Source organism: Carettochelys insculpta, chromosome 5, assembly GCF_033958435.1.
Source record: "Carettochelys insculpta isolate YL-2023 chromosome 5, ASM3395843v1, whole genome shotgun sequence".
In the NCBI taxonomy this organism is placed as follows: Eukaryota; Metazoa; Chordata; order Testudines; family Carettochelyidae; genus Carettochelys; species Carettochelys insculpta.
Window position 1 is genome coordinate 124065605 of NC_134141.1, and position 25483 is coordinate 124091087.

Sequence of the window (25483 nt, forward strand, 5' to 3'; positions counted from 1 at the left end):
ATTCACCACTCATTCCCCCCACTCCCAAACCTGGGTAGAAAAGGCTAAGAGAAATGACCTCTGAATGTCTATGTGTACTGCCCAGCTCGCTTGCTCTATCGTTTTCTGTTGTGTGTCATCGCTGTGACAGGTGCAGAGATGTGACTGTGTACAGACCTGCTGACGGGGGTAGGAATAAGGGGATAAATGGCATAGAGGCCTGGAGTTTCAAAGGGGCCCAGAGCTCCCAGCCACCACTGCATTTGTGCCAGCTGGCAACTTTGAAAGGTCTCAGGAGAATCACTCCGTCACCATGTGGAGAGCTTCTGAGGGCTGGGGAGGGAGGACCACTCCAGGGCGCTAAGGGACTGACTGCTCTTGGGCCCATCTCTTGAACCTGAGGCTTTGCCAGTTCCAGGGCATGGAGCTAGGCCCACACATGCCTTGCCCCAGGGCCTGCAGTAGCTGTTGGCCCTGCTAGCTCTGTGGCAGCCCAGGGCTCAAGCTCAAGTTGTAGTGATCTCCGCAAGTCCAAAGTTCTGTAGCTGCTGTTGGCCAAGATGGCAGCCACTCCTTAAACACAACCCCTCCTCTTACCTCTCATGTCAAAAGCCATCACGGCAAGCTCTTTTGGGACACAGATCAGCCCTCGTGGGTAAATCACTTTCACAGGGCTGGCCGCGGCTGCCCAAGTTAGAGGCCTGCTGCTTTCAGAGCTCCGTTTTTAAAAACCCTTCTCTTTCCTCTCCCTCCTCTCGCAGGGTGTGCATTTGTGAAATACTCCTCGCACGCAGAGGCCCAAGCAGCCATCAATGCCTTGCATGGGAGCCAGACAATGCCGGTGAGTAGTGGGGTAATGTAGGAGAACACCTTGGAGGTCTATTCTGCCCAGACTGGCCAGAGGCCTGATGAAAGGGAAAGAGGAGAAAGGGCTGATGATTTATTGGGGCTTTCTGAATCTTCTCCCAGGAAAAATTGAAAGCAACAGAGGCATGTGGGGCCTCGGGTTTGTTTAGATACTCAATTAAAAGGCCAGGATGGCACTGAGATAGTTTCACATAAATGTGAGCTCAAGGGACACAGGGCTCTGTAACTGGTAGGGATAGACTTTTGGCTGTCTGCAAAGACACCTGGCCACAAACATTAAACGAGCTGGGCTAGATTTATCCCTGGGGTAATGCCACTGGTTGTGCAGGGAAGAATTGGGCATGTTGCCAGTGTTTAAATGATTTTTTCTTTGCAAAGAAAAACTGTCTATATGGGAACAACGAGGAACATCCTGATTGTTCAGCAGAGAAGAGCACACAATCATGAGGGAAGCAGAATTTAGAGCCGAGTGGCACTCTGATTTGCACCTCCATGCAACCTCCAAAAAGTACATATCCAGGCAAAATTAGCACTAATCCTCACCTCTGAAGCTTAGAATTAAAAGAGTTGTGAAGCTGCCTAGCTACATCTACACTACAACCCAGATGGATGCTCTGAGATCAATCTACAGCTGGTCAATTTAGTGGGTTTAGTTAGGACCTTCCAAATTGACCACAGATCATTCTCCCATTGACCCAGTTACTCAACCCCTCAATGAGAAGAGTCAGGGAATCAATGGGAGAGTTTCTCCTGCGGGCTCCCCATGGTGTACAACTCATGGTAACGCAACTTCAAATGTGTCAACTCCAGCTATGTCATTCACATAACTGGAGTTTCATACCTTAAGTTGTCTTTTTGCAATAGTATGGATGCAGGCTTGAAGATTCTTCCTGGCTATCAGCCTGTGATCACTCCATTTGGACAAACTCCTTGTAGGATGGAGTTTCCAGTTTGATTTTTGAGGAAAACATGAAAGGCTTATTTTTTATTTCACACATGCCCACTCATATGCATGCATGTACATGCATCCACCCATCCACCCACCCACACACACACACACAGAAACTTATATGCCTTATGGGGAAGAGAATGCACAACAGTTTAGTAACCTGAGGGAGAGACAATCTGTCTAACATTTTTTTTGCTTTATTATTGTTGCTTTGTGCTTTTATTAAGCATTATTAGTAAAATAAATACTACAAATTGGAAATAGTTCAGGAAAGAACAACAATTATTTGAAATATCATAAACCTGCCTTAGAACGAGGATCTTAAAAATCTTATTTGTTTGTCCAAGAAAAGATTAAGAAGTAGCTGGATCATGGCCTACAAGTACCTACAAGGACAGAAGACTTTTAGATAGTAGAGAGCTCTTTCATGCTGTAGACAAAGGCAGAAGAAGATGCAATAGCTGGAGGCTGAATCTCAGCATCTTCAGAAAAGCAATAAGGTGTACATTGTTAATTGTCAGGGCAATTAATCCTTGGAACAACATACCCAAGGAAGTGGGGGAATTCTTCATCATTTGAAGTCTTTAAATCAAGATTGGCTGTATCTTTCAAAAAGCACTGCTGTAGTTCAACCAGACATTATGGGCTTGATGAAAGAATCAGTGGCTTTGAAATCTATACATCTCGAAAGGTAGAACTCCCAGAGCCCAGTCAGGGATCAGGGTCCCACTAGGCACAGAAATGTACAGACTTGTAGCAAAGAGACACACCCCAAGGGACTTTCACAATCTTTGTTAAAACCCTGTGTTACTTCTCTGCCTCAACAAGCAGAACTCTCCTGGGGCTGAGATGGTGCATCTGTTCTTCCCAACACCAGTCTGTCCAGCAAATTCCCCAAGACCCCACCAGACTTAACTTTGCTTTACAAGTGACCAGCAGTTAGCCCCCAGTTCCCAAGTTCCCCGCTGTTGTATCTCTGCAGTGTTCATCTCGGTCTCTTACTGCACATTCACAGAAATTACTGAGTTCACTGCCTCCACAGAAGCAGTATGCACCCCAGACAGTTCAGTTCACTACGGATTCCATCGTTGTTTCACAGTAACAGCACTCAGACAGTGCACAGGTAAACTGAAAGTAAGTTTATTAATAAGAACAGAGATTAAGTGATACCAAGCAAGATCTCATAAAGAATAGTTACAAACAAGACACTTTTTCTAGTGCTTAAAACCCTGTTCTAGCAAGTCATTTTTCCCCTAAACGGCTTTCTCATTTACAGCATCTCCAGCCTATTTCTATCAAGAAGATTAAACTTTCACAGAATCAGAGGGTGCTGTCCCCTTTGTCCCCTAAGTGGTGGATATCTAAGAACTTGACTAAGGGGTTTACTCCCCTTCTTTTTGTTGTCCAATGGACCTTTGAAGTGTATCCCTCTCACAAGCCTTTTTCTTCCTGGCTGCTTGGGCAGGTACAATTCTGTCTCCCTCCTCCTCTGGGCAGTTTAGCTTTCCTGATTGTCTTCATCACTTTGCTTACCTTCTACACAACTGAATTCTGGCCTCATCTTGCTCAGTTTGCCTTGAAGATACAAGCCAAGAGGCAAAATCATATTCCTTTGTCTAGAGCAATTCTGTGTCCCTTCTGTCTCCAAAACTGATTTTAAAAGCACATTTCCAGCATGTGCACACAGCTGTTTGTACACAGCCTGTACATACACTGTGTGATGATATTGCATGGTCCTCATGTTGCCATTTTTTATGTGACACTGAACAGGACACTATCTGTTTAGATACCCGAACAACAGGGTATGAACGTGTCCTTTGCCAGTTGGCGTAATGAGATATTTAGAGTGATACCAGCCCCTTTGTCTTTTAGAACCAGTTGAGGAAGGCATTTAAAGGTATGTCCAAATCAAAGTCCGTGTGCCTACTCCTCTGCTGTGAGCTTCTGACGTGCCCGGGTGAACCGGGCCCAGGATCTAAGACCTCAGAAGGAGGAGAACTGCTTTTCTCTCTCTCCTCACGCTTTCTCCCACTCCCATGACTATTAGTGCTAGTCCGGCTTGTCCAGATGCAAACCCAGCTCAAAGCTGTCCCTGTAGTTCAGCCAATTTAAATGGCTCTTGTCTCATCCGCGTGTACAACCAACGGGGCATCCATCATCATTCTTGTCAGGTCTTGAGTTATTCATTCTTGCAGCAGGCTCCTGTTTCTCCACAGCTGCCAGGATTATTGCTCCACTGTGACTCCCAGTTCACACAACATATGCTGCCTAATAGTTTCAAAGGCAACTTTCTTTTGTGAAAGTTTTTTTTTAACCTTTCCCTTGGATACAAGCCTGGTTGCCATTCACCACATGTCCTGTACCTCTGTGTAAGGATTTTATTCCTTCGAGGGCCCAGCCCTGGTGCAGGCAACATTGGTATAAAAGAGCTATTTTTTGCTCTGATGCAGCTGACTCATGGAGTTACTGCCTGTGCATCTTCTGCTTTGCTGTGAAGTCAACAGTTTCATCCACACTTGTTGACTGATGGTGCTTTTATGGCCCCTTTTACAACATCATCTGAGCACCTCACAGTCTGTTGCTGACTTTAATTGACTGACTCTCTAAACCCTTTCATTTTATATAAGGCCCACAGTTTCAACCATGTTTTTCTGTCTGTGGTATTTACACAACCCCCTAGGTTCCATGGCTTCTGTCACTCTGTCCTTTCCCATTTCTCCTCCTACCATTCTACTTTCTCCCTCAGTCGAGGCTCCTCATCCCCCTTCCTCCAACTTTCTGTGATGGTGCCACAGGGCTCAGTCCATGGCCACCTTCTCTTCTCCCTTGACACCTTTTCCTTCCACAAACATACATTCAGCTACCAGCTCCAGTATGACTACTCTCTCTACACTACAGTGTTAGCCTGTCTCTCTCACATGTCCTTGTGGATATCTCGAGTCAGTTGAAGCTGAGCATAGCCAAAGCAGAGCTCTTTAGTTTTCCACTCATTCCTGTCCCACTACTTCCTTTCTCAGAAAATACCAACATCATGCTGGTCCCTTAGGCCCATTACCTGCCCATAATTTCCATATGGGCCTCTCTAGTTCCTCACACCCAACTGTATCTAAATCCTGATGATTCTTTCTGCATAACAATTCTGTAGTTACATCTACATTTTGTCTCATGGAGATGCATGAAATCGACCTATCAGGGTCAGCAGTCAACCCCCGTACTCCTCGCTATCACAAGGAGTAAGGGAGGTCGATGGGCGAAACTCTCCCTTCGAACTTCCTTTGCAAGGACAGCCAGGTAAGTCAATTGCAGATAAGTCAATTCTAGCTATGCAATTGCAAGAGCTGGAATTGTGTATCTGCAGTTGACTTGCCTGCCTAGTGTGAACCAAGCCTAGGATATGGACTTCCTTATCCATCCTCACAGTTAAAACTGTCATCCAGGCCCTCATAAGCTTATTTCTCATTTACAGCAATGTCCTTTTCATGGACAAATGCCAGCTTGCCCTGCTCACATCCTTTCAGGAAGCTGCTACAAAGATTATTTACCTACCCTGTCATTTTGACCATGTCCCCTCTCCGACTGAATAATTCCACTTGCTCCCCCGTTTTCTATTGCTTCCAGAATTAACTGCTTGTCTTCACTTTCAAGATCCAGTTTGAACTACCTCCTGCCCAAATTTTCTCTCACTATCAGAATGTCAGCTTCCACCTCAGGTCAAGCAGTGATACCAACCTCCGTCACCAACCTGTTACATTTTCAAAGAAGTATCTGTTCTTTCTCCCCTGCTGCCCCACACAATTGGGGGGAGCTTAAATGAGAATTCTTTCTAGTGTCTTCTTCCCTGTAAACTCTTATCATTTGCTATGTTTTAACAAACAAGAACTATAGTCAGTTTGGTTTCCAATAACATTTTCTTCTAATTTTCAGACCACAAGCATTGATTTAGCTGTGCCAAAAGAGACCACTGCTTCAATTTTTCCATTTTATTTATTTTCCATAAGGCTTATTAAAATGCAATCCCATTCCAGGTTCATCCTCTTTTTCCAGTTCTTCTTAGTTCATCTTATTTCAACATTCACTCAGTTATATCAATTCTGTACTTGATTTGGTGATCCTTTCTTGTTTCTGTTTTGTTTTATGATCAGCAATCCCATTTCAGGCATATCCCATTTCCCTGGCACAGCCAAACCCATACATTGCTTTACGTTATGATGAGGAAGCTGTATGTCCAATTTGGTAGAGCTAGCTCTTACTGTTTAGGAGGCATTCTTGATCAAACAAACAAACTGTCTAAAAGATATAGTGGATGTACTGCTGCTTATCATCCATTTAACTATACATTGGAGCCTGCAAGCCCATCCTTTCCCGTTTCTCTTCATACGACCCAGTTAGACACTTATCTTCTCATAGAAGTGGGTGATCTTTTGAGGGATATTCTCCAGCATTGTAAGCCTCCTGGAGAAGGGAAGATGATGCTATCCATTAAACTCTTTTCAGTACCTCTTAATTCTGTTGTTTTGCTCCTTCTCTCAAGCCCCAAACAAGCTGTGAGGGTGTCATGGGATGGAAGTATTTCTCCAATGGAATCTATAGATGCATGCTGCTGCATACACTCTCCTGCTCTGGCTTGCAGCCTAGCTCATAAGGATCTTTCCTCCCTAGAGGATGGCTATTCTAAGTACTTACATGGCCTCTGTCACCTCTAAAGTCTCTCAGACATGAATAGCAAGGTAGGGAAATATTCTGATTCCCATGTTATGAGTGATGAGCTGTGGTCAAACAAGCATGTGACATGGCCAATATCACACTAAGGCCATTAGTATGTGGCAGAGCCAGAAACTGAACCGAGGCCAATAGCTTAACCAGAAGATACCCATGCCAAATTCAGAGACATAGGTGGCCAGGATGGAAGTGTGGTTCCAGGATGGAAGTGTGGTTTTAGGTTGGCCAAGTTACAGGAGAAATAAAGACAAGAAATAAACTTGAAACATCTATTCTCCTTTCAACCTATAGACTACTAAGACCGGATTTCTCACTACCCTGCCTACACCTTCTCCATGGGTAACTTCATCCACTTTCTAAGCTTTACCTGCCACCTTTTCTTGGACTCTCAGATCTACCCTTGTTCATCCTTCTTTCAGCGTGCTCTAACATCTTCCGCTTCAGGCTGTGTCTGGTTTAACATGACCCACATTGAGCTTGCCTTCCCTTCTGCAGTCTCGCTGCTCCATTCAGTCACTGTCATTACCAACATCATCACGCTCCTTCCTGTCACTCAGACATGTAATTGATACTTCCCCTCTGCACCTCCAGGACATGCCCATATCTGGCACCTCTTCCTTCCTCCTTAATGTCACTGAGGGTACATCTACACTTACCAGAAGATTGATGTGGTGGGGGTTGTTCTTCCTAGGCTCGATTTAGCATGCCTAGTGCGGCTGCATTAAATTGAATGATCAGGGCTCTGCCAACAGCCCTGGTATTCATCTCAGTTGCGAGGAGTAAGAGAAGTCAAGGGGAGAGTTTCTGCCATTTACCTTCTGCTGTGGGAGCATTAGGAAAAAACAATTTAGGATAAATCAACTCCAGCTACACAATCCACATGGCTGGAGTTGTGTATCTTAAATCTATTTTTCCCATAGTGTAGACCAAGCCTGAGGTTTGACCTTGCCTCCCCATTCACATAGTCAGAATGTTCTCACCTTTGGCAGCCTCTTCCTTGCACCGAGCCACTCACCAACATTCAAAACATCATGGATAAGATCACCTTCCCAGCTTGTCACTCTGACCATGTCATCCTCCCCTTTTAGTGCCACCCCCTGACTACTCCTCATCCAGCTCAAGCTGTTTGTTATTCCTTTAAGGTCCTACAGAAACTCTTCCATTCTCTACGTAACAATTCTCATATCTCATCATATTGTCTCCTCTCCTATATTCTAATAATTCTTCTGTACCCTCTTCTTTTATTCATGGAGCCATAGACCATACAACCATCACCTAGTCAGACTTCCTGTACAGAAGTGGCCTTCACCAACTGGTGGTTGAACTAAAACATCTTTTATCTGTCTGTGAAAGGCTCTCACTGTATGACAAAGGGTACATCTACACTACAGGGAAGATCGACCCTGCCACAGTTGATCTTTCAGAATTCGATTTAGCACACCTAGTGGGGATGCACTAAATCGAACTATCTGGGGTTGGCAGTCAAGCCCTGTACTCCTCAAAATCGTGAGGAGTAAGGGAGGTTGGTGGCAGAATTTCTTCTATCAACCTCCCTCTGTGTAGATGGCCAGGTAAGTTGATTGCAGATAGGCTCATTCCAGCTGCATAATTGTCATTGCTAGAAGTGCGTATCCACAATCAACTTAACTCCCTGGTATGGACCAAGCCTCAGGGAAGTTAATGGGAGCACAGGTTCCCATTGACCTTCCTCAGAGGAGGGGGTGTGGAAAATAAGGTACAACTTTAACTATGTAATTAACAGAGCTGAAATTGTGTACCTTAATTTGGCCTTCCCCTGCAGTGTAGACCTGTCCTTGGTGAAGTTTCTGCTATATCTGGCAGGCAATTTTTCATCAACACTTTTTTTTTGACAGAAAATTGGAGGGTTTTTACTATCATAACCATAGTGTCTAGGAAACACTGTCACATCCTATGGCTCCATGTAGTGTACCAATAGGGAACAAAAAGGCAGTCCCTGCCCCAAGGAGCTGACAAGGAAAGAAAAATAAGCTTTTCAGATTAACTTTATGGAAAGAGTCTCCTCTTCCCAGAAACATTTGACTTTTCCTCACAAAGCTAATGATGGAATAGTTTCCAACTTAAAACCTTTTGGTCTGGTTTGAACATAGGCAGATGTTGACTAAGAGGGTTTTTTTCTACTGAAAACACAAGCAGTTTGCAACCAGCTCTGTGTAGCAGCCATCTTCCTCCAGCTCATTCCTCAAACCCTCTCTCTCCTAGGATGACCATGGGAAATTCCCAGTTGTTAATGACTAAGTCGGCAGCCAGCTGAGACTACTGCTATGGATTTTATTTACCTGAGGTTTTTTTTAAACAACGAGAATAATATTGATTTAGCACAATCAGCCATGTGTCCCGCAGCTCTTTACCCCAGCCATGGCTCTGAAAATCCTGAGGTCTTACTAACTTTTACTGTATTTACTAGCCCAGAGAAGCAGTTGTTTTGCTGCCTGCACTCAACATGGAAACTCACTCTTCCTGCCGGAACAGATTTTGTAGCTCACTAGATTGCTTGGATGAAAACTGTGGCTTGGACCACATAGGCCACTGGATAGGAGCTGCTAAATATTTATTAGCGAAACAAATTCATGTTGCACCTGGGACTGTCATGGTTCTCATGCTGCAGTCAATTGTCACCTGGCACTTCCTAGTTAGAGTGGCGAAAAAAAACAGATTCCAACTCCTTGGCACAGGTTTCTACAGGATGAACCTCTCTAATCCAGATCACCCTCCTCCGGCAACATCCACAGTCCGATATGATTTTAGTCAGCCAGATGTCCACTTATCATGGGGGTAGCGAAGTTTCCAACAATCCCATAAAGTTTGTTTCCAACCATCAGACCTGGCTCTCAGTGTTCTGTGCTGTTATTTATCTCTTGTTCACCCCTAAATGTCTTCTCACAGCCTGGTAAGCAGTGGAAGTATAAATAATGCTGCTAGGACGATACTGACCTCTCACGGTCCAGCAGATTCTCTCGTCCAGCACTGGTCAGGTCCTGAAGGTGCCAGACTAGAGAGGTTCAGCCTGTACACATAAACTAAAGGAGTGACTGCATTAGTTGCTCTCTGCTGATGGCACACAGCTGAATGATTCTGCATTCAGCCAGTAGAGCGCAGTGTTACAAAAAATACAAACCTGTAGCCTGCAGTATTTCTACTTTTGTTTTTTGATGAAACATTCCTGGAGTGCTACTAACTTGTACCATGCTTAACAACGTACAGGCTGAGACAGTTCTGCTACAGTGTGGCGGAGAGGAGACAGGGACAAACAGCTGTTGTCATTCTACCTCTTTCTCTTGGTGGTCACTCAATAACGAGTAGGATGTCTTCCTGGCACCCTCCTATCTGTGAGTCCATTGATGGGTAACCAGCCCCATTCTGGAGCCACAGATCTTATCACAGAAGAGGCACATGCAGGTCACTGTTGGAGGGGCGTGGGGCAGTTTTTGATGCACTTTTCTCCACCTCTCCTCATCTGCACTGCGGTGGGACCTCTCAAACTGCTATACCCCCTCATGGATGACTGCTGTCCATTGGGGCTAGTCCTGGGCAAGGTTCTCCCATGAGTTGACACTGGTATTGCCTCCCAAAACAGATTCTCTTTTCCAAGTTGAAGGAAGGAGAGGGCAGTGGTGGGCACCAGAAGAGGCAATTTAAGGACATGCTGAAGGCACACATGAAAAAGTGCTGTATTCCACTGTAGCAGAGCAGGAGAACATTCAGCCAAGTCTGGGATGGGGGTGAAGGCACAGAAACACCGTGGGAGAGGTGGAAGGGCAGGCAGGGGAGATGAGCAAGCCGAGAGAGGAGAGGAAACATGCCTGTCTGGTCCTGATGAAGCTGTATCTTGTGCAGCAGTGGGGAAGCTACTCTTATTGTGCCAAAGTGCTGAGTAAGCAGGAACGCCACAGAAGGAGTGGTGTGGTGGCTGCAGTGTGCATGGGCCCCACACTGCCAGAGATCAGCTGAGGTATTTTTAACAATTATTTTGATATAAACAGCTCTGTACTTGAGAAGCTCCATGTAAATGGGAAGCAGTGGGGCTTGTAATTAGGTTCGTGTACACTTTCATAAATTGCTGGGAAACATCAAAGCTGTGATAGAAGGCTATGGTGCACTTTATTTCCTTCTTCTGTTCTTCTGTTAATTGAATGGTTGATGTGTGGATAGGAAGTGCTGGCTTCATGGAGTACTATTTACAGACCCGCTGACAGCTGCACTGTGAAAATTAACAGGAACAGAGCAGCCTCTGTCACAGCTTTTCCCAGAAGGGACTTACTTCAGATTGGATCATTTCTTCATAGAAGAAACTTTCCTTGTCTTAAACACCACCCCCAACACACACACACACACACACACACACACACACACACACACATACACATTCATCCTCCACTTCCCAGCACAGACTACAAGCAGCCACCTGCTTCTGAATTTTTTTTAAAGACACATGTCATTTTCTGCAAACTTGGGGAGCCTTTGACCCAAACCCAATTATTGCTGTATTCAATTGATGTCAGGAAAACTCAGAGAATCCTAGGGCTGAAAGAGACCTCAGAAGGTCTTTGAGTCCAGCCCCTGGCCTCACTCAGAACCAAGCCCAACTAAATCATCCCAGCCAGGACTTTCTCAAGTTGGGACTTAAAAACTTCTGGGGATTGGGAGTCGACCACCTCTCTTGTTAATGCGTTTCAGTGCTACACCACCCTCCTGATGAAATAGGTTTTCCTAATATCCAGCCTACACCTCTTCCACTGCAACTGGACACCATTGCTCCTTGTTCTGCGATCCGCCATTACTGAGAACAGCCTCTCTCCATCCTCTTTTAAAAACCCCTTCAGGAAGTTGAAGGCTGCTATCAAATCAACCCTCAGTCTTCTCTTCTGCAAACTAAATAAGCCCAGGTTCCTCAGCCTTTCCTCACAGGTCATGTGCTCCAGTCCCCTAATCGTTTTTGTTGCCCTCTGCTAGACCCTCTCCAATGCATCCACCTTCTTTCTATAGTGGCGGCCCAGAATAGGATGCAATACTCTACATGTGGGCTCACCAGTGCTGAATAAAGAGGAATAATAATTTCCCTAGAATTTTTGGAATTGAGCCATGGGAAGTCAGTGGAGCTAATCACTTGAGTAAGTTAGGTAGGCTTGGTGCCTCCCAGGTGCACGGAGTGTCAAGAGATGCAGGCAGTTGCTTTAGATGCCAAGAGATGTTCAGTATTTCATGGGAGCAGAGTTGGATTCACCCTAGCAGGCTCCTCCGCAAGTAGGATCTGATGGCTTCTACTTACTGGCTTGTGGTAGATCCAAGGGATCACCCGAGCTAAGCTGCTGCCTCTTTGTGCTTGTCACTGGCCAGACTCTGTAAAAGAGAGTCCCTATCCCCGGTGCTTATAAGCTAAAAGGCAAGTTGTAACAGGGGGTGAGAAAAACGGGTGGAAGGGAGGTTGACAATGACAACAGCATGTTTGACTGAGGCTATGTCTACACTTGCCCAGAAGATTGACCTGCTCAGGGTTAATCTTCTGGAGCTCAATTTTGAGCATCTGCTAGGGATGCATGAAATCAACCTCTCAGGGTTGCAGTGAACCCCTGTATTCCTTGTGAGATGTGAGGAGTAAGAGAGGTCAACGGGAGAAACTTTCCCATTGACCTTCTTCAGTAGGGATGGCCAAGTAAATCAATTGCCACGCAATTGCCATAGCTAAAATTGCGCATCTGCAGTCGACTTACTTTGCCTAGTGTAGACATAGCTTTAGAATAGCACTGTGAACAATTCCCAGGTCTTATAAGATGATCAACAGAAATACTCCCAGTTACTGCAAACCCTTGTTCCAGCAGAGAAGAGGTAACTCAAGGACACTCGAGTGTCTAAAATCCTAAAATTAACAAGAGATGGAGGGTGATTAAAAGGAAACCATGGACATAATGCCAGGCTTAATGACGCCCTTACAACACATTGCCTTGTGTTCATATGGCCTCTCTAGCTTGCCAGCTGTTCTGGGCTGAAATCTTTTCTTTAACTCATCCGCAAAGGATGTAGTGCATTGCTGGTGTCAGGGGACTAAATCTTCGGCCTCATCAGGGATTTCAAGGGAACTATCTGCACTTCCTGTGGTTTGTCGAGTGCCACCAGTGGGCTTGTCACTGTGCAGTACACAGGCTGTTCCAAAGAGCTTAGGGTTAAATCCACAAAGGGACTTCCATGTGCCAGTGCTGGAGGAGAGAGCATGCACTGTCCCTCTGACAAAATTTTATTTGCTATGTGGGATGCCCCCCTGCCCTCTCCCTCTCTCTCTGGCCCTCGCTGGGTCTTTCCACCTGCCGGCATCACGTACCTAGGCTCAGCCTGAGAGCACCTGCATGTTGCATCTCCATGGAATCCACAGTTCTGAGTGAGTACCCAATCCTCCTATCCAATGCATGGGGAGCAACTATGTGTGCCTAAGAATGGGAGCCACAAAACCCAGCATGCTGAGCAGAGACCTGGCTAAGCTAGCCAATGGGAAATGCTGCAGGCAGGGTTAGGGCCTAACACCCACCTTTCTCTGGGAGTTAGGCACCTATCTCCCAGTGGGATTCATAGCTACCCTCTGCAGGAAGGCACCTAAGCCATTCCTTGTGAGAAAGGTGGCATCACGTGCCTAACTCCAAACAAAAAGAGAGAGAAAAAGGTGGGGCCCTGCCTTGAAACCTTGAGTCCAGTGGTTGGGGTGCTACACAGGCTAGTTCAACTCTTACCTGTGTGGGTTTCCTACATCTCATTAGCTGATGGGAGTATGGGCTCTTTAGGGGGAGTTGGTGTCTCTCAGATTCCTGAGAATTCTTTCCCAATTAAAGTTTAATCAAAGTGGACATATTCTCACAAAAAGTTTCATCTTCAAAGAATTGGCCTTTTCTGGAAATAATGTGGTTGAAAAATCCAGCCAGCCACACGTGTTTCTCAGTCTCGGTTTGCTATCAAGCATCACCACAACCCAAAACTTAGCAGCCAGTTTTCTCTCATCCACCACCTCCCAAGAGGGGATAGACTTTTGCAGTTGGGCCCACCCCACTCCTGCCACCACCACCACTTGTTTCACCTCCTTTGGCCAGAAGTGCATGTAGCACCCAGGCAATAAAATCTGTAAAGTCCTACAATGAAATAAAATAAAATCCCAGGGCAATGTTCCCTCCTTTCCCCATTGTTTCATAAATGAACTAATAAATCAGATGTTTCTAGGCCCCAGAACAGACCGCCAGGCAGCCCAGCTTCCTGACAGGGGGTATGAATCATGCCGGCACAGAAGATGGCCTTTTGGGGCCTGAGCACTCAACTGAGCTGCATTTCCTCTCTAGTCACATCCCCGTAGCAGTGCAGGCATCTGGCAGGACAGCTAAGAGGCCCAGGGGAGGTGATAGGCTTCAGTTGCAGTATCTCTCTCTCTTTCTTGCCTTCAAACTATTCTGTGCTGGAGAATTCATTACCTCCAAATGGGCTAAGAGGGATAAGCGATAGCAAGTCTCTCACATCCTTGCTTTAGACAAAAGGAGCTAATTGGCACTATAATGTCCTTTTATGGCTCCAAAGGGAGGAAGGAACTAAATCAACAACAGGAGGACGTGGCTGGAGGTGGGTAAGCAAGGCGCAGCAGCTGAACATTGGAGAGGTCTTAATGCCATCAGGAGGATCACCCCCAGGGAATTCCATGCTCAACTCCTGTCTTTTTTTGCATGAAATTAGAACCTAGTGTAATCCTTCTGCCAGAAGGAGTTGGCAGCAACCGGGGCCGGGTTCAACATCTAGGGGTTCCTTTTAACCCATCTCACACAGAACCGGCTCAAGCCCCCACTCAGGACCCTGGGAACTTCACACACCCCTGGGCACCTTGGAGAGGCAATGGTTCCCCACATGCAAGCACAGGGCTGAGTGTAGAAAAGAAATTTTAATAAAAGAGGCAGAAAGGTCAATTAGCATAAGCTTGGGAAAATACCACACCCAGAGTTCATAACCAATCCTCAAGTAACTGTCCCAGTTCAAATGCATTGAGCAATGTCCTTGGCCTGTCAGGCTCACCAGTCCAATACTGTAAACAACTAGTCCCCACACCCAACTTTTTCCACACCCCCAATTCAAATGCCCCACTTACAACTTGGTCCAGTCCATGCAGTCCCCCATGGAACCTGAGACTATGCCACCTTTGCGCTGGTCCAGCGTTCTGCTTGTTCCTACCAGCCAGCTGCCAGTTACACCCTCTTTCTGTCTGTCCATCTATCTACTTCTCTTTCTCCTACCAGCTATCTGTACTATTTATTCATCTGTCGCTGTGGGTTTGGCCTGAGGCAAAACCCTCTGATTTCAGCTCACAGCATTTACAAATGTAGAGTCTTCTGTGAGATACAAACACTTGTATCCAGCTCTTTCTTTTAACAGATACAGAACACTAATCAAACCAGACTTATAACTACGTGGCCAAAACACTCTACCAGCTAACTCAACCCATATCTTTCCCCTTCAGCTTTACAATGCTTTAAACCAGGAGACCCCTGTGTAATCCATGTCTTAGCAGTTATGATGACCTGCCCTGTCCCCCACAATGACCTGGAGCATTGGTGAGATTTCACAATTCTTATACTGAGTGTTAGCATAAATTGTGATTTTACAACAATGTGTTTACAATAGACAGAATCTCATTGCTTCCTTGCTATCCCATCAGGCTTTGTTTGCAAGGTATCACATATGCACCCCTTTGCATTCTCATGCAAATGATCTCTGGGAGCTACGTTCCTCCCAGCCTTCAGCATCATTGAGTTCCTGCTGGCACGTTCCTTACACTAGGAAGCTAAAATAATTTCCAAGAGCTGAAATTTCCTTTGTAAACATAAGATTCTGGAGCCTTAAATCTTTCCCTCTCCTTCAGGGGGATTTGTAGCCCAACAGAAATGCTTCCATTGGATAACATTGAGATCCTGTATTAAGAACACATTCTTCCTTTAGAGAGAGAGCAATTACATTCTTATGATTGGATCTTTATCACTTTGATGGTTTTCTTTTCCTTCCTGTCACTTCTTTCTCACTAGAGTCCTGATCCAAAGCCAGTGAGATCTTTCCAAGGGCTTTCAACCAGGTTTGAAGCACACTGGATGCTTCCACCTATTTCCCTTGAATCCCTGTCTTCCACCCAGTTTACCCTTAAAGCAGGATATTTTCACACTATGGTATCAAGATGTTCCCATGGAGTAGCTTCAGGAGTGAGCACACCTCTTTCCCATAACCTACAGAGATAAGCCTAAGGGACCAGTATGGCTACATCTACACAGCACCCTGAACTCAAAATAAAATATGCAGTTTTTTCGAGTTTATTTCAAAATAAGCTATTTCGGCATTTGGTGCTGTCTAGAAAGTGCCATATGTCAAAATAATGCCTTTTTTCAAAGCATCCCTTACATCTCCTGCAATGAGGAGTGCAGGGAGGCTGAAATAGCATGCATTATTTCCTAAAATATTTCAAAATAATGGGCATGTTTCAAAGACACAGGGCAGCTATTTCAGGATACCGAGGTATCCCAAAATAGCTCTGCCGTGTAGACATAGCCTAAATTTTTATCCATTCCATAGTTCCTTTATTTTTAAGTGACTTGATTGTTTTGTCCACACTGGTCAAGTGATGACCCAGATCATTTTTAAAGGTCAAAGATATGGTCAGATCACAATACCCAGTTTCAGAAAAGATATGAAATCAAGACCCCCAATTTATGGTTGTGAAGGATCCCATGGTAGTTTTTTTTTAGTTTGGTTTTGGTTTTTTGTTTGGTTTTTTTTTGCAAAATTAGATTAACCCAGGTGTCCCAGCCAAATTCCAATAAGTACATTCTGGGTTCCTAAAAGCCCCTGGTAGTTTCAATCAGATATGAAATTATGCTTCATTCCCTGCCCTGAACTCTTGCATGGCAGTATGGTACACGTTTTACTCAAACATCATAGATTTCAAGGCCAGAAGGGTTGATTGCGGCCAAGAGAGAGATCATCTTCAAAATAATTCCTAGAGCTCAGATCTTTTTATAAAACAGCCAGTCTTGATTTAAAAACTGTCAATGACTGAAAATCCACCACAGCCCTTGCTAAATTATTCCAATGGTTATACTCTCCCCATTAAAAGTGTATGCCACATTCCCAAGTGAAGGCTTTTGCTTCTAAAGAGCCAGATCCTCAGCTAGTGTAAATCAGCATAACTCCATAGAACTAAATGAAGCTACCCTGATTCTACCCCGGCTGAGGGCATTACATTGTACAGCCATCATCTTGTGTGCCTCAGTTTCCTTATATGTAAAATGCAGATGATAATGCAAAGGTGACATGAGATTAATTGACAGAGTGATGGCAATCGAGAGGCTTTGGATCTTCAGATGGAAGATGTTTTGGAAGTGCAAAGACTGTTGTTTAGTCTATTTTAGGGAAACATTTTAATGCAGAACGATATAATACAGAAATGATTTGTAATTTACGGAGATGTGCAGTGTATTTATAACTAAATAATGGTATTGGAGTATTCCTTATCCTATTCAGCGTTCCAATTTTAAAACAAGCTTTGTACAAATTGTGTATCTCTTTAAGTTGCAGGCCCTTCTTTAACTTCGACTTCTTTCTCAGATCATTCCAGTCTCATCTACTGAAGATCTCACACCAAACTATCACTTTGGGATCTCTATGGCAACAGTGCCTAATGGGTAGAGCACTAGACTGACCTAGGGAGTCTATTCCTGGCTGAGCCATTGACCTACTTTTTGACTTTAGACAATTCACTGCACCTATCAGTGACCACGTCCGCACTCATTTTTTGGTCCATCTTGCCATTTAGATTGAAGGTCAAAGACTGTCTCTTACTATGTGTTTGAATCCTGCTTAATGCAAAGGATCCTGATCTTAGCTGGGTCTCCCATAATATAAATAATAGATCTGATCAAACCATTTTGTTCAAGATTTTTTTTCCATGCAAAATGGCTTTTTTCTGGGAACAATTTATTTTCATAATGTGCAATTTCTTTAAAAAATGAATTCTCATTGAAAAAACGTTACAATCAAAAATGAACCCAAAAACTGAAACAGAAAAACAACCCAAATCAATTTGAGGGTTTTCAGTTTTGCTATGAAGTCCCAGTAAAATTAAATGAAAATAGTTTTTTTCCTTTTACTCAAAATGTTTTGTGAAAAAAATACATTTTCACCATTTAATGAACAACAAGGCTTGCCTTTCAGTAGCATATGAAGCAATGTGAACAGCTCTGGCATATGGGGAATTTATTTACAGATATAGCAACAAAATCCAATCCTGGATTGAGATCCAAGCGTTCCCCCAGTGTTGTTATTTCCATTTGGGGGTTGTACTTCAGGGGCAACTCTACTACCTGAGGTATAGTACCATAGAACACTAGAACTGGAAATGTTTTAAGAGGTCCTCGAGTCCAGTCCCCTGCCTGCACAGCAGGACCAAGCATGATCTAGATCATCACTGTTAGGTATTTATTGAACCTATTCTTAAATATCTCCAGTGATGGAGATTCTACAACCACCCGAGGCAATTTATTCCAGTAATTAACTATACTCATAGTTAGGATTTTTTCCTAATGTCCAATCTAAACCTCCCTTGCTGCAATTTAAGCCCGAGTATGTATACACCTAGTTATTACATGTTGAACCTCTCTAGTCCAGCACTCTCTCATCCAGCAACATCTGTTGTCCGGCATGATTTGAGTTAGTCAGATATCCACTTATCATGGGTGTGGCCGAGTTTCCTGCGGGCCCATAAAGTTTGCTAACAGCCAGCAGTCCTGGCTCTCAGTGTTCTGTGCTGTTATCTAGCTTTAATTTATCCCCTAAATGTCTTCTAAGAGCCCAATAAGCAGTGGAAGTATTGGTAATGTGGCTAGACAATATTGACCTCCCAAGTTCTGGGAATTCTTTCGCTCAGCACCAGTCAGGTCCCGAGAGAGCTGGACTAGAAAGGTTCAACATGTACCAGTTAAAATCAGGTATATTTTCTTCACTAGTTAATGTGTCAGTTACCCTGCAAGAAGTAATTACTTTAGCTCAAAGTGATACAAACTCACAAGTGTGTTGTGCGGGAGTAAGGCCTAAATCAAGCATCTAGTCACGTAAATTACAACTCAGGAGACCTGTGGACAGAAGTACCTGCAGCTACTGTCTCTGCTTAGACATTCCCTTGCCAAGAGAGTAGCAATTTCAAAGGCCTCTGTCACTCTCGTGCTGGATGAATGTCTCCTATCCCCTTCTGGCTCTGTCACCCACAGCTCAAGCGTGTCTAAACTTTACCAGTGAAGTTAAATCACGCCTTGTGGCTGCTTTCCCACTCATCTTGAAGATGAGAAATGAAATTGAAGCCCTGCGTATGAAAAAAATGACATATTTTACAAGAGTGAGTTGTTAGTCCTGATGTCCTGGCCTGATTCCAGTTTGTGTAATTACATTAAGCCTATGTAACGTTCCCTGTCCTCTGCAAGGTCTAATTGCTCACAGTGTTCTTTTTCACTTCCTGTCTTAAACTTCAAGGATATTCAACTGTCTTTACAACCTGGGGCCAGATCCTCAGCTAATGTAATCCAGCATCCTTAATTTCAGTGAAGCTACAGATTTGCATTGGCAGCTGTGGCCCTGTTTTCAGTCTTGGCAACAAGCTTCGCCCACTGACTGTTATTGCCCGGCTTCAGGCATAGTGGTTTGGAAGCATTGCCCTTTGTGGCACATCAGTTTCACAGCTGGGAATAGAACTCCAGCCTGAGATTTTCTAAGGTGGGCTCCTAATTTCATATGGTGGCATCTAAATAAGAATCCTGATTTTCAAAACAGCTCTACGCCAAGCAGGGCTGAGATTTCAATAGGCCCCTACTTGAATTTGAGTACCTAGATCTCTTAAACCAGGTCTGCACTAGACCTTAAAGTCAATCGGCTGATGTACGATCGACTTACCTGGCCATCATCACTGAGGGAGGTTGACAGAAGGATTTCTCCTGTTAAGCTCCCTTACTCCTCGCGAGGTTGAGGAGCACCTGGGTCCACTGTTGAGCCCTGATAGTTTGATTCATGCACCCCATTAGGCGTGTGAAACTGAACCCCGGAAGATCAACCCTCACCAGGTTGATCTACAAGGTAGTGTAGATGTACCCTAAGATACATTAAAATCTCAGTCTAGAAGCCCAGCTTTAAGCAGCCAAACACTTATTACCAAGCCCTTGATCTAACCAGTGTACTGACCCACCTGTACCAGATATAGGCAATAATTCAACAAAACACTATAGCCCATGTTCAGCGGCAGTGGGTCTGCTAAGATAATCAACGTTAAACATGCTTAAATGCTTTGCTGAATGTGGGCTGAGTTACAGAAATAATCTAAGACTATGTCCACACTAGGCAAAGTAAGTCAATTGCAGATACATAATTCTAGTTATGGCAATTGCATAGCTAGAATCAACGTATTAGACTCGGGTTACTTGGCTGTCTCTACTGAAGAAGGTCGATGGGAGAGTTTCTCCCTTACTCCTCTCATCTTGCAAGGAGTACAGGCATCAGCTTCAACCCCCGAGAGGTCAATTTTGCGTTTGCTTACCAGATGCATGAAATCAAACCCTGGAAGACAAACCTGAGCAGTTTGATCTTCTGGGCTAGTATAAACATAGCCTAAATATTACTAAGGGAAGTTGCTTCACAGAACCCAGAGGTCCTTATGCTTATAGGTCCTGCCAAATATATAAATACATAAATATATATACGTAATTGTACTGTGCAGGGACATCATTTCTCCTGACTTTTTCATAGAATATTGTGCTAGAAGACAGAGGTTTGCCTGGAGTAGTACAGTATTATTTTGTCTCCTGTAAAGTTTGTACTTAATTTCTGTATACACTCCATTTGGAGGACATAACTAATGGGAAGCACTCCAGACACCTGGGGAAAAGATTTGTTTTCTTGCCCTTTTAATGAAATATCAATGGATGGATATTTTATTTTTAGTTGAATATGAAATTTCACAAGCGACCTGTCAAGCATCCGTTTTCAAGAACGACTTTATTTCACACGTCAAGACAGGCTGGGAAATTAGTTTTTTTTTTTTTTTTTTCCCCACAGAGGACTCTGATTAGGGATTACAAAGTGAGTGTAGTGGCAGGGAACTTTTACGTCCATTTTTTTCCTTGCAGCACCAGACCGCAGAATGTCTGCTTGTGCCAAGGGAGCAATATATTACCAGCTGCACCAGGGGAGCAAACAAGGATAGTCATGTTAAGTAGACTTGCCAGGCTTGGAAAGAATTGGAAATAATATCTAACTCTTATCCGCTGATTCACAGCAGTAGATCTCATAGCATTTTACAAAGGAATTCAGGAGCAGTGTTCACTTTAATTTATTTCTATCCGTGTGTGGATGTGCACCACAAATAGAAATACACGCTGCCCTCTGTGGGGGCTTGTAAGCACTCTGCTAACCAAGGAGGCAGTACCTGAATCTTTCCTGGGGCAAACGTGCTCACCTTCTAGGGAACACTGGTCAGGAGTAAAGGAAATGAGCTCTGGTTTTAGCCAGCCTGTTGCAAATGAAATACATGGGACTGCCTTATGGTGGTTAGGGGCCTGATTCAAAACCAGTGGAAGTCAATGACTTCCATGAGCTCTGGAACAAGCCTACATGCTTCTCCTTCATGGTCTATCATGGTCCTCTCAGAACTGCCCTCGGGCGCTCCTGTAATAATGCTTTGTGGGGATAATCAGACAGGGAGATGAGGTGTTAAGCAGGAGGTCAGGCTAAATTTTCATAATGGTCCTCTTGGCTGTTAAAGCAATGAAGCCACGTGGTGGCCCAATAAATAAACCTTCTCTATCCGCCATGTGAAGCAGCTTTCACCCATGGGTCTCAAAGCACTTTTCAGGCATTAATGACTACAGCTGGATAGACAATCTTTGGGCTCAGGAAGTACTGAAGAGGCCCCATCTTATGGAGTCCAATGGGGACCTGTCTGCAGATAACAGTAGGCATGGGACCAGTTCTAGTATTATCTTTTTGCAGAAAAGTAGAGTCAGATTCTCAGCTGGCAGTGACTCCAATTTACACCAGCTCAGATTTTAACCATCTTCAGAAGTGATTTATATTTCACATGATGGTCCTATAGAATTCCCTACCCACATCCATTGGGAATCTGGCCCATTTAATGAGCTTCATGATGGCAGATGCTGGGGCTGAAGTGTTGTCTTAAACTTAGCGTGCGGAAAGTAGGGTTCAATTCCTGACACTGCCTCATGTAAACTGTAAGACACCTAATTTTTCTGGGCCTCAGTTCCTTATCAATAGAATGGAGATAACAACAGGGATTGGTGCTCTTTTCTATGTTAACTCTTAACAACAGGGGTTATTTCTTGCTAGACAGCACCTTGTACGTTGAGGTGTCAATGTCATTTGAGACTTCTAAGCACCACCTGTGATACTGCTACTAGTAACGTAATCAAGGAATTCAGACTTTTAGGCCGTCACTCTAACCCCTTGTCCAATGCTCTTTCACACAGTAACCATGTATTACTTATTTCACACTGGAATCCTTATGGAGAATTCCCACTGGCATTAGCTTTGTTCTTTATGAGGATGCAAGGCAAAACATAGGTGCAGTAGAGGAAAACATCTGCCATCCCTTGCTGTCATTGTCTTACCAACTTAGGCAAGCGTTAGATATTTCACAGGAAGGCCCATTTTTCCCTGACCACTCACACAAGTTCACATTAACACTTCGTTTGCAGAATTAACAGAACCTGAACAGTCTGAATGAACAGAGGCACAGATGCCAACTAACTTAGTGTTATGGGTGAAGCAACAAGCATGGAGAATAAGTCTCCTTAACATTGCATAGCATTTTTACTGATAATCCTTGCATTAAAACCCTGTTTAAGTCCAGCACAATACGTCTCGCAAGCGCTACATGTGAAGAACGGCACCTTAGCAGCCATTTGCAGTGTACAATGATCAATTTCATGAGTCCTCTATAAACAACTGTACTACATATTCTTCAGCACTATCTACCGGCACTTTGTCTATTAATGCTATTTGCATATATGATATATGTATATTTGCATACATACAGACATCTGTTTTACACAGCAATCAAGTAACCTGCTTTTTTTCTGTTTGGCTGCAGCCAGTAGACTTCCTTCCCCACCCACGTCACAACTTAGCCTGGCTTGTAACCCCTGCTTTACCAAATCCACCGCTATTTGTAGATTGGGATGTTTCTTTTCTTCTCCTTGTTTTATCTGATAGCCTCAGGGCTGGCCTCAAAGAAAATGGCACCCTGGCATAGCACCCCCCATTTCCCCTGGTTCTCATGGGGATCCCCAGCGTGTGCTGCCTTTGCTACTAGCCCCTGCATTGTGCCCCTTTGCCCCAATCTCTGCACAGTGCTGCCTTCACCCCCGTCCCTGCAGTACCCTCTCCCAGCAGTCCAACCGCAGCCCTGCACTCTCAAGGTGCTCTGCCACCAGGTTCCCCCAGCCCAGTACCCTCACTTCCTTATGCCTAGAAGTCCTCATACCCAGTAGCCCCACACCTGGAGATCTCCACCACAGATCCCCACTCCCAGCACCCTCCCACTCACAGACCCCACCCCCAGTGCCTGGCACTCCCTCCCAGCCCTCTCACTGCAACAGGCCAGCATCCCATATTACTGGGTGTAAAGGATTTAAAGAAAAATGTGCAAGTATTTTTTAGGCAATTCCAGAACCTCAGCTGCGTGCATATGATTAGCCTATATATGCAAGCTGGTGATTTAATATTGCCATAACCCCTCTCCTTTCTCTCCATCACCATCTTCATTGCTCTCATTTATTATGTTAATTTGCAACTGGATGGTTCCCAGCAGAGGAGGGAAACAAAGCAATGAAACGTCTTTGTTTCCATCCCTCCCTTCCAGCCTGCTCCTTGCTACATTCAGACTTCAGTGCCCAGCCCAGCTCCCCACAGCCAAGTTCCTGCTCTACTCCCGCAACCCATACCTGGCTCTGACCCCTGAGCTCAGCTCTACCCCTCTCAACCTCCTGGTATCTCCCCCCGCACACACACACCCACTCTATTCCCAGCCTGGCTCAGCTTACCTCCAACCCTCTGAGCTCACTGACATGGTGAGAAAGTCTTGCTCTTGGTCCCAGACCCACAGGGCCCTACCCCCTGGTGGAGACTGGAGGGACTCCACCCCACTCCAGAAGGTGGTGGGCCCAGCCACCATGCCATCAGTCATGACCTGCTCTACAACAGGCTCCTGGGAGTTGGGGGGAGGGGGTGATTCAGTGGCCTGCCCTGATGTACCAAGCCAAATTCAGGATCCAGTTGTGCTAGACGGCCCCACAGCAGCCCCAAAGCCTGATCAGACAAGGCAAACAAAGAACTGGGAGTGGAGGGGTATCTAGGGAGGTGAAGTGATTTTCCTAAGGTCTAATCCTGCTTCTTGCCTCCTCCCAGTTTCGCACCCTACCTACCAGACCACTCTGCCTCTTTGAAACCTGTCCCGGGAGGTAACTGTAAGTCCCTTTACTCAGCTCCAAAATCCTGTGTCCTTTCAAACCGTGTTCTTCCTTGGCTGGCCCAGCTCTGCCATGTGAGGCTTCTGAGCCGAGCCCCCCAGCTGACCCTGGCCCAAAGCTTCTCTCCAGCACGGTTGCAAATACGTTCAGATCATTAGATCCAGGTTACCAAACAGCCTCTTGGATCAGGGTTAATTAAATGAGTGTTGAAATCTAATTAAGGACTGGTCCGGGTGATAATTAGCAGGAAATGTATGCATTAAAATATTCATTTGTCAATGAGCTGCAATTAAGAGTGTGATTTGGGGAAGGATCAATAGCTACATCGTGTGATTAAAAAAAATGAGAACTTGCCCAGCCTTGAGCAGAAGCCCTGGTGAATGCGGGTTTTATTCTGCTTTGCTCTTTTAATAACTCCTGTATTCCACTCTCCATCCTAGAATAGGGCATTCATCTCTCGCTCCCTTTGTTTTGCTAAGCCATTTGTTTCACTCCCTTGTTCTGCACCACATTGTTCAAGTGGGTTATAGATTTATTAGCAAGAGGGGGAGAGAGAGAAAGAGTGGCAGGTCAAAAAGAAAGATTCCTCACCAATGAAAATCGCTTCCTGTGCTGCTAATCCAAGGGAACATTGCTCATTGTGTGGCCTCAGACTAGCTTCTTTAGCAAATTAATTCCTCCGCTATTTATTCCTTACAAGGATTTGCAGGAGATGTTGCATATGCATATGCTGGAGCTCCTGCAGACATATCTATTATTTATTTATTTGTGTTATTGTAATATCTGGGATTCATAGTCCAGGACCCTGTTTTGCTAGGCATTGTCTGTGCATTAAAGAATTCTATTAAGATATCGCTAGCTAGCAATAACGTAACTCTAACTTCAGTAGAATGAATCTTGTTCCCCGATTGGGGGAGGAGAGAAAGCAAGTTAAGTTTACTCCCCCTTCTGCATAAGGGCACACGTGTCCTAGAACAATTAGAGCCCAGGTTGTGACAATACAATACAGGCTGAACCTCTCTCATCCAGCACCGGTCAGGTCCTGAGAGTGCTGGCTGAGAAAATTTCCCGGACCACAGGAGGTGAGTAATGTCTAGCAGCATTACCAATACTTTCACTGCAGGTTGTTGCTGGAATCTCAGTACTAAGGCCCAAATGCCAAGATGAATTAAAGCCAGGTTCTTGTCCCACTGAGACATAACTGTGATTGAGAAGTAGAACCTTGTACCTTGCCCCATTTCGCAGTTGATTACTTATGGTCAGTCATCTGGGGAGAAGATGAAGGTCTTAGGAGTGAGAAAAAAAAATAGTTCCATCAAAGGACCAGGTGGAAGAAAGTCTAGCTGCATGATGAGTTTGAGTTTGCATGAGTTAAAAAAGCATACTAATTACCAGCTGTAGTTAT

The 25483-nt window shown here is 44.7% G+C and overlaps 1 protein-coding gene across 47 annotated transcripts in view; it reads left to right on the forward strand.

The window, feature by feature from the left end:
* Positions 1-25483, forward strand: part of CELF4 (CUGBP Elav-like family member 4) — an 860865-nt gene that overhangs the window by 745888 nt on the left and 89494 nt on the right. For all 47 annotated transcript variants that reach the window (XM_074994371.1, XM_074994394.1, XM_074994372.1 and 44 more), the window contains one exon: positions 741-820. In XM_074994371.1, coding sequence (XP_074850472.1) covers positions 741-820 — 80 coding nt within the window. The remainder of the gene's footprint in view (positions 1-740; positions 821-25483) is intronic.